This window comes from Chionomys nivalis, chromosome 1 (genome assembly GCF_950005125.1).
Source record: "Chionomys nivalis chromosome 1, mChiNiv1.1, whole genome shotgun sequence".
Classification (NCBI taxonomy): Eukaryota; Metazoa; Chordata; class Mammalia; order Rodentia; family Cricetidae; genus Chionomys; species Chionomys nivalis.
The window spans coordinates 134,700,761-134,713,807 of record NC_080086.1 but is presented as its reverse complement, the minus strand read 5'-3'; the positions used below and the strand labels follow the sequence as shown (position 1 = coordinate 134,713,807).

At 43.1% G+C, this 13,047-nt stretch overlaps 1 protein-coding gene across 1 annotated transcript in view; it reads left to right on the top strand.

The window, feature by feature from the left end:
* Window positions 1-9,108: 9,108 nt before the first annotated feature.
* The window catches only part of Ppp1cb (protein phosphatase 1 catalytic subunit beta), a 33,864-nt gene continuing 29,925 nt past the window's right edge, over window positions 9,109-13,047 (top strand). Inside the window, exons 1-2 of the mRNA XM_057781518.1 lie at window positions 9,109-9,178; window positions 9,331-9,464. Coding sequence (XP_057637501.1) covers window positions 9,413-9,464 — 52 coding nt within the window. The 5' untranslated portion in view covers window positions 9,109-9,178; window positions 9,331-9,412. The remainder of the gene's footprint in view (window positions 9,179-9,330; window positions 9,465-13,047) is intronic.

Here is a 13,047-nt window from a genome sequence, read left to right as displayed (position 1 = left end):
GATCTCTGTGAGTTTGAGGCCAGCCTAGCCTACAGAGTAAGTTCCAGGACAGACTCCAAAGCTATAGAGAAACCCTGTTTCAGAAAAAAAAAAAAGGAGAAAAAGTAATTGTGTCTTTTTAAAGTTTCTAGCACAGTCTGTTCACTTCCTGTTTCCTTTGCCCTTCCATCCCTACCCTTTGATTCAGAAGCCAGCTTCTTCCTAGCAACCAAACAACTAGACACCATGACTATGTTGAGCCCACCCTGCAGTAGGCTCAGAGTTATTGGAGCATCCCTGCCTTTCCAGTCTATGGGGCCAAGCTTTGGGTCAGGACCATCTGAAATTTGGAAGAGGAAGTCCTTCATGCTTATCAAGGCAGTAGAAACCCTTGTGTAGGAAGATTTTTTTTGGGGGGGGGGAGGGATTCAGGACTGCCAGCTCCCCCAAATAACCACACAGAGACTTACTATTAAGTGTAAATGCTCAGCCAATATCTTCATCTTGTTACTAACTCATGAACCCATTAACCCATATTTTCTAATCTATGCTGTGCCGTGTGGCAGTGCCTGTCTTCAGCACAGCATGTTCATCTGCTTCCTCTACATCTGGCTGGCGACTCTGACCTTTTTCTTTTTTCTTTTTTGTTTGTATGTTTATATACTCTGCCCTTTTTCATTCCCAAGCTCTTTTTGTCTGAAAGTCCTGCCTAACCTCTACCTGCCTAATGATTGGCCATTTAGCCCTTTATTAAGCCAATGAAAGCAACACATATTCACAGTATAAGAAAAGATTGTCCCACAGCATCCCTGAAATGTGTTCTCTGCCATGCCAAATTAGAATCCTTGAGGAAATGTTTTACATTGATTTTGTTTTTGTTTTTGTTTTTTGAGACAGGTCCTGGAACTAGCTCTTGTAGACCAGGCTGGCCTTGACAGAGATCTGCCTGTCTCTGCCTCCCAAGTGCTGGGATTAAAGGCGTGTGCCACCACTGCCCAGCTCTACATTGATGTTTCAAAGACTGATGGTTGAAGTCCACACTGCTATAGTCACTTTTCTATAGTTATATTAAGGATCAGATAAGTTTTGCAGACCAATCTGGAAATTTACCATTTGTACAGTCTGCGTTCCAAAACAATAGACCTTTTGGAGTTGAGGCAGTTCCTAAGTTGGAGTCAGTTTTCCACTGTTATTATATGTGTGGGTTCTATCTGTGTCTTAGACTCAAAGACTGGTCGGGTAGAAGACACTAACGGGAGTGTTTTAGTAGTGGGAATCTTTTGTAGTTAATAACACCCAGAGTCAGAAGATGGATCTGGCTAAGGTTGTTCAGCTACTCTGGTCTTCCACCTTTAATCCGATTCCCTGATTCCTTTCCTGCAACCCAGCTGATTTGTGTTCATTTTCCCATGTGGTCAATGACTTTTCCAAAGTACCACCTTTTGTGCAAAATCAAATCCAGTTAATACTCACTTGGTCCATTATATATTTCACTTTAGAAGTCTGTTCATTACAGATTCAACACAATGCCCATCAAAATCCCAACAAATTCTTCAAAGACCTCTAAAGAACGGTACTCAACTTCATTAGGAAAAGCAAAAAACCAAGAGTAGCCAAATCAATCCTGAACAATAAAAGAACTTCTTGAGGCATCACAGTCCCTGACTTCAAACACTACTACAGAGCTACAGTAGCGAAAACAGCCTGGTATTGGCATAAGAACAGACAGGAAGACCAATGGAATGGAATAGAAGACCCAGATAAGAAATACTGAAAGAGAAATTTAGGAAAACATTCAGGTTAACCTCCAACTGTAAAGGCTAAAAGGCTAGAGAACAATTTTGGTTGTAAGAGACCAACTTGTGTTAGTAACCAAAGATTGCAAGTGTTTCATTTGAAACAAACTTTCACTTAGTATATTTTTTCTCACCAAAAAGTAGCTATAAATGAACTCTTGGTGTCCTGTTTGAAGAAGTAAACCGTGAGAACACTGAAAGAGAAACATTTTTACATATGTAGATAACAGAGTTTGTTGTAACAAACTAAGGCTGACCTAAATAGTGCTGCCTCTGTAATCTCTTTCCAAGATAAAAGGAATGGGAAAAAAAAGAAGGGAAAAAAAGAATGACCACTGACCCAACTCTTCAACCGTTAAATACTCACCATTACTGGTGGCTGCTCTTCTAACTTTAATTGCCCTGTAGTTGACAGTTCCCTGTGGCTAGTTAACCCCTTCTTTCACCAGGAACTTGTTTTCAGTTTATTTTGAAGGATCAAGATTAAGTATAAAATGCTCCACTGAAAACCAACTCCCCCACGTGTACGTGTACGTGTGTGTGTGTGTCTTTCCTTGGGGGGGGGAGGGGCAGGCTAAGAAGAAGTCTTTGACTAAGGTCAGGGAGAAGGCATTTGGTTATATTTGCTTTAATTATTTAGGACTAAGCTTGGCTAGTGTGTGGATGCTAGAAGTACATATGTATGTATAAATGTAAGAAATGGGAAGTGTCTAAAATGACTGAAGACATGCTTCATGCCTAGTTTCCTTTTCTATCTTTTAGTTTTTGTTCATTTGCTTGTTTTTTGAGATAGCTCTGGCTGTCTTGAAACTCACTATGTAGATCTGCCTGCCTCTGCCTTCTTAGTGCTGGGATTAGAGGTGTGAGCCTCTAATGTATGCCCAGCTTTAATTGATTTTCTATTGCTGTGGTAAGACACCATGACCATGGAAATTTATAGAAGAAAGTCTTTAATTTGGGGCTGACTGTTTCAAAGGGTTAGAGTCCATACTCATGGTAGAGAGCATGGCAGCAGGCAGGCATGGCACTGAAGCAGTAGCTTAGAGCTCTTAAGACAACCAGGATGCAGAGCAGAGAGACTTAGAGTGGCAAATAGCATGAGCCTTCTAAAATCTCAAGCTCACCCCACTGACACACCTCCTCCAATGAGGTCATGCCTCCTAATCCTTCCCAAACAGTTCCACCAACTGAGGACCAAGTATTCAAACACATGAGCCTATGGGAGCCATCGACATTCAAACCACCATAACTTGGGAAACTAATAGCTTTGCCAAGCTGGTTATTTTCTCATCTGTGCACTGAAATGAAATCTAAACTAAATCTTAAGAAAAATACCTTGGCCAGGCGGTGGTGGCGCACGCCTTTAATCCCAGCACTTGGGAGGCAGAGGCAGGCGGATCTCTGTGAGTTCGAGACCAGCCTGGTCTACAAGAGCTAGTTCCAGGACAGGCTCCAAAACCACAGAGAAACCCTGTCTCGAAAAACAAAAAACAAAACAAAACAAAAAAAAAAAAAAAAAGAAAAATACCTTGAAGCTGGGCGGTGGTGGCGCACGCCTTTAATCCCAGCACTTGGGAGGCAGAGGCAGGTGGATCTCTGTGAGTTCGAGACCAGCCTGGTCTACAAGAGCTAGTTCCAGGACAGGCTCCAAAACCACAGAGAAACCCTGTCTCGAAAAACCAAAAAACAAAAAAAAAAAAAAGAAAGAAAGAAAGAAAAATACCTTGAAGCTGGGCGGTGGTGGTGCACGCCTTTAATCCCAGCACTCAGGAGGCAGAGGCAGGTGGATCTCCATGAGTTCGAGGCCAGCCTGGTCTACAAGAGCTAGTGGCAGGACAGGCTCCAAAAACTACATGGAGAAACCCTGTCTCAAAAAACAAAATAAAAATAAATAAATAAATAAAACAAAAAAAAAAAAAAAGAAAAGAAAAAAAAAGAAAAGAAAGAAAGAAAAATACCTTGGCCCGGGCCACCTATATTGGGATCTATATTGAGAGGGGTAACTTCTCACTGATGCAGCTTGTTTCTCTGATATTTCAATTTTCTTAAATTGAGCTGGCTTCAAAAGTTTTTGACATTTGTTTCTTTAAAAAGTATGTCCTCCGGGCTGGAGAGATGGCTCAGCCGTTAAAGGCTAGGCTCACAACCAAAAATATAAAAGTATGTCCTCCAGGTACATTTAAAATTAAACTCAGGTACCCAAGACCTACTGACTGAGAGAAATAGCACTGATGGAAAGGCAGCCAGAATATTGCGTCATCCACTCAGGAACCATCCTGGGCCAGGGTGGTGACACAGAATCTTGTCTTAGTTCTCATGAGGTAGCAGGAGGACAATCAGCAGTTCAAAGCCAGTCCTGACTGTGTGAATCCCTGTCTAGGCAAATAACTAAGCAATGGATTAAGTCAGGGCAGCAAAGCTCTGTACATCATGACTCTCACGCTCTGCTACCTGTATCTGCTTACTCTCATGATATGTCAGCTGTAAGACGAGTGTCTGCATACGTTACTGTGATAAAAGCAACACAAAGGAGGATGACTTGTTCTGAGTCACAATTTAAGAGATACAGCCCATCATGATGGAGGTAAGGGTACAAGGAGGCTGGTCAAGGAGCAGAATGAATTGAATTTCGGTACTCAGCTGGCTTCCCCCTTCCCTCTTTACTATGTCAGGGGCCCTAGGTGATAGATAGGATGGTGCTGTCTACAATCAGGGTAAGCCCTCCTCACATAAATCTCCCTGGAAACGCCTTCACAGACATGCCTAGAGATGTGTGTCCCAAATGATTCTAAATTCAGTCAAGTTGACAATGGAAAATAATCCTCAACACATGTCATCTTGGTTATACTTACTATATGGAATATATATAATATACATAACATATATGGTAATATATATAAGTATATAAAATAAATATAAGTATATATATGTATGTGTATATGTGTGTGTGTGTTGTGTGTGTATTTATATGTATAAATAAAGCTACTGTTTATTGTGTTCCATTGTCTTCTTTGAGGACAGTCCACAGGGACATTGCTCTGGTCTCAATACAGAGGGTTTTTCTGTGTAGCTTTGGAGCCTATCCTGGAACTACATTAAATTCTTTCTTTTCTTTTTTTCTTCTTCTTTCTTTTTTTGTTTTGTTTTTCGAGACAGGGTTTCTCTGTAGCTTTTTCTTTTAAAAAAATATTTATTATACACTATTGTGTCTGCTTGTATGCCTGCAGGCCAGAAGAGGGCGCCAGACCTCATTACAGATGGTTGTGAGCCACCATGTGGTTGCTGAGAATTGAACTCAGGACTTTTGGAAGAGCAGGCAATGCTCTTAACCACTGGGCCATCTCTCCAGCCCTCTCTGTAGCTTTGAAGCCTGTCCTGGAACTAGTTCTTGTAGACCAGGCTGGACTCGAACTCAGAGATCCGCCTGCCTCTGCCTCCCAAATGCTGGGATTAAAGGTGTGTACCACCACCACCCAGCTCAGACATTGAATTCTTTTTGTTTGCTTTATGAGATAGACTTTCATTGTGTAATCCTACTGTCCTAGAACTCTGTAGACCAAAGGCCGGCCTCAAACTCAGAGATTTTCCTGCCTCTGTCTTCCAAGTGTAGGAATTTAAAGGTGTTTACTACCACCACCCTGCTAAATCCTGACATTTTTTCCCCTAAAAGAAGTTTTTCTGTGTAGCCCTGGCTGTCCTGGAACTCACTCTTTTTATTTGTTTGTTTGTTTTTTGTTGTTGTTTTTTTCGAGACAGGGTTTCTCTGTGGTTTTTGGAGCCTGTCCTGGAACTAGCTCTTGTAGACCAGGCTGGTCTCAAACTCACAGAGATCTGCCTGCCTCTGCCTCCCAAGTGCTGGGATTAAAGGCGTGCGCCACTACCGCCCGGCCTGGAACTCACTCTGTAGACTAGGTTGGCCTCAAACTGTCTGTTTCTCAAGTGCTAGGATTAAAGGTGTGGGCCACATTACCTGGCTCCTTACATTTCTTTTGCAGGGACATTCCACAGAAAAGTTTTTTGGACCACTAGTAATAAAAGTTCTCTCAGCCCTGTGTGATGATGTGCACATTTAATCCTAGTACTAGGGTGGAAGAGGCAAACAGACAGATCTCTAAGTTTGAGGACAGCCTGCTCTACACAGTAAGTTCCAAGCCAGGAAGAACCAAAACAAACAAACAAACAAAGATGTACCTCCCCACAAGAAAACAAACCCAACTATGATGCATTCTTTCTTACTGGGAAAATCTGATGGGAGTGGAAACCTAAGCCTCTTTCCTGTGTTTGGTTGGTTCCCTTTCGCCCTCTTGGATGCTGCACTTGGTTCCCCTCTTTCCCCTCTACCCCGTCTCCTCACTATGTTCAGTGTCATGTCTACCCTGGACCCTCCCAGATGTCTCTGCCTCTGACTACACTCTCTCCTTTATCTCCAATAAGCCTTCTCCTCCACCATACCCAGCAACAGTCGTGTCCTTTCCTTTTTCATTTCTTTTTTTTCATTTGGAACTGAAGTTATAGGTAGTTGTGAGTCACCATGTGGGTGCTAAGAATCGAACCCAAGCCCTCTGCAAAAGTAGCTAGTGCTCTTAACCTCTGAACCATTTCTGTAGCATGAATTCTAATTGTTCTTTAAATAAAACCCGGACCCAGACACTAGGAGTGAAAACTGAGAGATCAGAGAAGCAGTGCAGCCAGCCACCAGAGAGACCTTTTACCTCTACCAATGCTCAGACCAAAGGGGAATTCTGTTCTTAGACTGCACCTCAGACTGTAACCTCAGACTGCATCCTCAGACTTTATCCTCAGACTGTATCCTCAGACTGCACCCTCAGACTGCTTCAGATTGAACCTCGGACTTCTTCAGACTGCACCTCAGACTGCATCCTCAGACTGCATCCTCAGACTGCATCCTCAGACTGCAACTGTCTCCACCAAACCTGACTGCATCGGGGCTCCAGTCTCCCTTCCTCTCTGCCCAGCCATATCCCTTCCTGTCTCCACCTCCCTAGTGCCGGGATTAAGGACATGGGACTCCCAAATACTGGGGTTAAAGATGTGAGCCCCCCCTGCCTGGCTTAGCCTCTGCACTGTGATCTTCAGGCAAGCTTTATTAAAACACAAACAAAATATCACTATACATTTCTCCAGGCCCTGTTTTTTTTTTAATTTACCCCAACTGGAAGCATTTATTTAAATTAACTTATATCCTTTCTTCTGGAATAAAGTTGGGTATAAATAGACATGAATAAAATATAATGAAAATGAGCCATCATGTCTTTACCTCTAAAATTTTGGGGAATGCAAACTGCTTGTTTTCACAGATTATTTCAGAGCCTGTGTAATATACACTAGCATCAATACAAAGGTTAAATTTTTTTTTTTTTTTTTTTGGTTTTTTCGAGACAGGGTTTCTCTGTGGTTTTGGAGTCTGTCCTGGAACTAGCTCTTGTAGACCAGGCTGGTCTCGAACTCACAGAGATCCGCCTGCCTCTGCCTCCCAAGTGCTGGGATTAAAGGCGTGCGCCACCACCGCCCGGCTTACAAAGGTTAAATTAAAATTGAGAAACAACTAAAGGTTTTTTTAAAAGCAAATTCAAGCATTCATCTGGATATGTAAAGAACTTGACTAGATAATGTTTTTGCTAAAACAACACATGCACACACCTTAGGTTCTACTCTCCAAGTTTGTGTCAAAGCATATGCACGTTTGAGAAAGAATACTGCAATTTAGTACATATTATAGCACTAGATTCCTGGGTTTGAATCCCAGCTGTGATGTTTGTTACTTGAGGCAACTAACCCATTTAGCATCTCAGACAGTCTTACCCACAAGTAGAGGTAATAATGGCACCTGCCACCTAGGACTTGTCGTAACGATTAAATGAGATGATGCTGTATGACATATACATTAGGACCAGAACACATGATCTCAGTAAGTGTTTCGCTATGTGATAAAGGAAAGCACACATGGCCTTGCACTCCCAACATCATGAAGTCTGATTTGGGGCAGGTGAAAGAAGCACACACTTGGGAATAGTTAAAAGTTTTGACCTGGCCGGGCGGTGGTGGCACATGCCTTTAATTCCAGCACTCCGGAGGCAGAAGCAGGCAGATCTCTGTGAGTTCGAGGCCAGCCTGGTCTGCAGAACGAGTTCCAAGACAGCCAGGGCTACAGAGAAACCCTGTCTCGAAAAACAAAACAAACACAAAAAAGCTTTGACCTGACCTCCTCAAATTTTTGCTTAAATCTTTCCCATGGCTACTCTTCTGTCCTTTGGTGGCAATTTTAGATCTTGGAAGGAACGGTGAACAATGAACCTTTCCAAGTTCCTGAGTTTCTATTTCTCCCTGTCTTGTATGAACCAGATACTTAGTGGATGGTGCAGACACAAAGATCAATGTGGTGTCTTTGGTTGGTTTCTTGAGACAGGAACGCCTCTAATACAAGCTGCCCTGCCTGTTTTGTAGTTGACTATGACCTTGAGTTTTGGAATCTTCTGCCTCCACCTCCCAAGTGCGTGCAGGGATTAGACGGGTGCCAAGCGTGTGATTTTATCCCCTAGAAACCAAGTGCAGGAGAAAAATGTTTAAACTATCACAAGATAAGAAGACTAAGCAATATAATAAAGCAAAGAACAGAAACACACTATAGAAAAGTGGTATCTAGCGCGTATTGGAGATGTTAGATATGATGAAAGGGCTACAGAAGCAGAAACCGGGAGGGAGCGTATAAAATCTTATTACTGCTGACCGGGGTCCACTTTGATGCTTGTTTCACCCAGGGCCACCTGGAGAGTCAGCCACTCTGGTAAAAAATAAAGAACCCCCTCATTTGCAATGTCAATAGTTTCAACAGAAAAGTCTCCTTTTGCTTACAACACACCTGGGTTTCCAACACGGGTAACAGCAGCACATGTCTCCGGATTACCGGAAACATGAGGAATTGTTTGCAAAAGCGGTAAATGAAGCCAAGAAAAGAAAGCAAGGCCAGAGGAACGCTATCGCTAACTGCGAAAACCCCAGGCCCTAGGTAGGAGAGAAGAGGAAGGTCACTCGTGCCTACGCGGGCTCCGCTTTCACTCCGGCGCAGCAAGGCTGACTCCGCCCTGCGCCTGCGCAGTCCCGACAGTCGGGCGCAGCGGACCGGGCGCGGGAGGAAGCCGCACCTGCGCGGTAGCTGCGGCGGGGGCGAAGGCCGGGAGCCGGAGCCGCGGGGAGGGGGACGTGGCGCGCGTGCGCACGGCTCAGCGCGGCAGCGAGGCGGGTGCAGGGCGGAGGGGGAGGGAGTGACGCTGGGGGCGGGGCTACCCGCGGCGCCGGCGAGCATTGCGGAGCTGGGCGGTGCCGAGCAGCAGGAGGAGGAGGAGGTGGAGGAGGCGGTGGCGGCTGGGGTCTGACGCGGCCCGGTTCGTGGGGCCCCGCTTGTTTATTTATTTATTTCTAGTGGGTTTCGCCGGGCGTGTGAGCGCGCCCTCGCTGCTCGGCGGGGAGGGGGTGGGGGGAGGGCCCGCGCCCAGGGGGAGTTGGAGCCGGGGTCGAAACGCCGCGTGACTCGTAGGTGAGAACGCGGAGCCGCTGCCGCCACCACCGCCGAGAAGCCCTTGTTCCCGCTGCGGGGAGGAGAGTCTGGTGCCGACAAGATGGCGGACGGGGAGCTGAACGTGGACAGCCTCATCACTCGCCTGCTGGAGGGTGAGTGCGGCGCCGGACCCCGGGGCCCTTCCCGCTCGAGCCGAGCCCGGGCAAGAGGGCGGGCGGGCTAGGTGGCCCCGGAAGCCCCGGAGCGCGGGATGGCGGGCGGGCCGGCGGAGAGACCGGGACGAGGCCCGGGCTCCCTCGGCGGGGACAGCCTTCCCAGGAGGCGGCGGGACTCCGTTGGGCCGCTGTGCTGGCCTCCGCTAAACCCTTCCCTAGAAGGGGCGACGATGCCTGCCGCTGCGCATTGTGTGTCCGTGGAATGTGTATTTCTTCTCTGTTCTCTTTGTGCGTTGGTTGCCCTTGGCTGCCTCCGATTGTCGTTCCGGTAGTGAATTTTACCATAAAAAAAAAAAAAAAGAAAGAAAAGAGAGAGAAAGAAAAAGAAACGATCCGGCTCAGATCGTTTGCATTTTTTTTAACTGGATGCTCTAGAACGGCGGAAGGAGAGGAGAGGATGAATAGTTTACCGTTTATTGTCTGGCGTACAAAAAAAAAAATAGTAAAAGTCTTGTATCGGTTTGGAGATGTCCGTTAGAAATACGAAACGCGAGAATACGTGGAGCCGAAAGGGGATTATAATGGGGGGGGGGGCTTAAAATTATAACATGTTTGACCTGAGTTTAATTTCTGCACAAACTTAGTAAATGTTTGTTGTAACAGCCTCTCCTGGGCTTAAAAGGTATTTTTACAAGTCTTTGCAGCATTTGAAGTTTCGGGCTCTCAGGCTTTTTGTTGATTAGTTTTGTATTGGTGGGAACATGAGAAAAGACTTGATGGAGAGACCAGTAGTTAAACGGATTGATCTGTTGTGGGATACTGTTTAAAGTTAAAGGCGGGTCTTGGTCAAAAGAACCCTTTTACTCTAAAATTCGCGTCGTCACTAATTGTTTGGGGAATGTGTAAAAAGAGAATTGTCTCTTTGAATGATTAAGAGTTCTCTTCGTCGGACACCTAATGAATGCCTGTGTACTGCTTTTGTTTACTATAGCGAAGCTGTTTGCGTATGTTTGGAAGTTTACCAAAGACGATTGTGTAGGGACTTTTTCAACTAAAGTACAACGCTTCTATCCGCTGTAAAGACCTTTGTATATTTGCTTCGGATATTAAAGCCTTCCAGCAGCAGAAGTTGCCTTTTTTTTTTTTTTAAACCAGGAACTCTTTCTTATTTACCTTTTCCTTTAGTATCAAGTTATTCCTGGGAGGCCCCCTGGTGCTTGCTGTGTTCACTACTCGGGACTTTGTGGTCTTTATAACTGATAGGAATATCTTGCTGGGTCTATGAGAAATTTGTTTAGAAAAAAAATTTATGCTTATAGTGCATGACTAGCTCTGTAAGGGAAATAGAGTCATTTAAAATTGTTATATCTTGTTAGTCTCAGGCGAAAGGGGATTCAAGTCTACCCCTGTTTTCATCTACTTTAAATTTTACATTAAGTTTAGATTTGATTGTATCTCAGTTTCTTTTCATTTAAAATTTTTCATAAACACCTGATGGCGATTCATGTGTTTTAAACTGATCTAGAGCCCTTTAAATCAAATGTACCTTTATGGGATTACAGACGCTTTAGCTAGTAGGGTGAAAGTTGTAGAGAAAAGGGGGAAAGCAACCTAATACTTGCTTCTAGCTTCAGTCACCCCCCCCCCTTTTGGGGTAAGAATTCTTGTCAAGATACATTGTTCTTTTTTTCTAATATAGCAAGTGTTTATTGATCGCCAGGCACCAAGAATTCAAAGATAAGACAAATCTCCACTCAAGGAGCTCAGTATAAACAAGTGAGTTCAGCATTTTCTAGCCTTCTTGCTCTTCTGATGTTGAAGATACAGTTTATTAGGTTTTTTTTTTACATTTTTTATCCAATTAAATATTATTTTCCTTGACATCTCCCTGTTACTCTGAAATATTACCAGTCCCTCCCTTCCTCCCCAAATCCAATCCTGTTCAAATAATTGTCAAAGACTTGGATTTTCTAATGAGTATTTTTAATCTTAAATTTTTTTTGTCGACTTTTGTTTCGTGCTAATTTAACTCATCCAAGGGTTGCTATTTCGCAAAGTTGTCTAGCAGAGTAACTTCAATTTTTTTGTGTCCATTAAAATTGGACCAGTAAAAGATACATTATTATAGTTAGAATAAATTTAAGATTTATATCATAGCAAGGTTAGTGGTTGTTGTATTGAAAAATTGAAGAGAACATATGGTCTGAGCTCTAAGCACAAATATGATAGCCTTGTGAGATAAAATTTGTGAATTCAATATGCTCAACACTTAAAAACATTATGTTGTACCTAAAAATATGCAGTGTTATCAGTCAGTTAAGTTTGCTTTTGGCTGGGCAAAAGATGTGGCTGGTTTATGTCATTAATCCCAGCCCTGAGTAGGCAAAAGCAGGCAGATCTTTCTGAGTTTGAGGGCAGCCTGGTCTACATAGCAAATTCTAGGTCACTAAAACACAACAAAAGAAAAAAAAAACTTGGCTTTGTAAAACTTTCTGTATTAAGGGAAAAAAAATGACCTGGATCTAGTCACGTTTTAAAATGCTTGCTCTGTGTCATGGTATATTCCTTAAAAAAAAAAAAAAAAAAAAAGATATAGAAACTATATCTGATTGCCAGTTAGGCACATGTACTTTTAGTAAGTACATTTTATGGGTTTATTTGATGTTATGATTTCACAGAACCTTAAGGACATTTAAATAAATTATGCTATTTAATACAATATAAAAGTACTGGTGCATTATTTAGAAGGTGCATGTTTCTCCATTATTTTATTTTGCTTTAAGTTTTTCGTAAAATGAAAAACAACTACTGTTCTGTCACCTATAGTGATCCTGTAGCATAGCTCACAATATTCTTGTGGTTTATCCAAATGGTTGATTATTTAAATTAAGACTAGTTAGTATAGGTAAGCTAGAAAGCCCAGTAAAGGATTTTTGCTAAAATTAGTGTTCTCTAGGTATTTGAGAGGAAGCGGGAATCGCCTAGGGGCTTTAGATCCCATTATAAATACTGTTTATTTTGGAAGAAGTCCGAAGGGATAAGTAGAACTACTATGCATTGGGGAGGAGAATCAAATGGTGCCCTCGGAGGCTCTTAACTGCTGAGCCATGTGTCCAGCACCAAACCTTGGCTTTTAATGACAGCTTTCTGAGATGCAATTCACGTACCATAGGGCTTGCCTATTGCTGGTGTGTTAGTGATTTTTAGTGTGGTCACAATGTTTTGCAGCTGTCACCACAGTCAGTTTTAGAGTATTTTCACACACATATCCCAAAAAAGCCCTGTTCTCTTTTTCCCCTTCATCTGTCTCCATGGATTTGCCTTTTGTGCACATTTTATGTAAATGAAAGTGTATATGATGTGGTCTTTTGTAACTAGTTTCTTTCCTTCTTTGAAAAATTTTTGAGACAAGTTGTCACTATGTAGCCTTAGTTGGCCTCAAACTCACAGAGATGCTGCTGAGATCAAAGACTCCTGGGCCTCTTTAATGTTTCTTAAGTTTCATCCATGTTGTAAAATGTATTAGTACTTCATTCCTTTCATGACTAGATAATACTTCATTGTGTCTATGTACCAATTT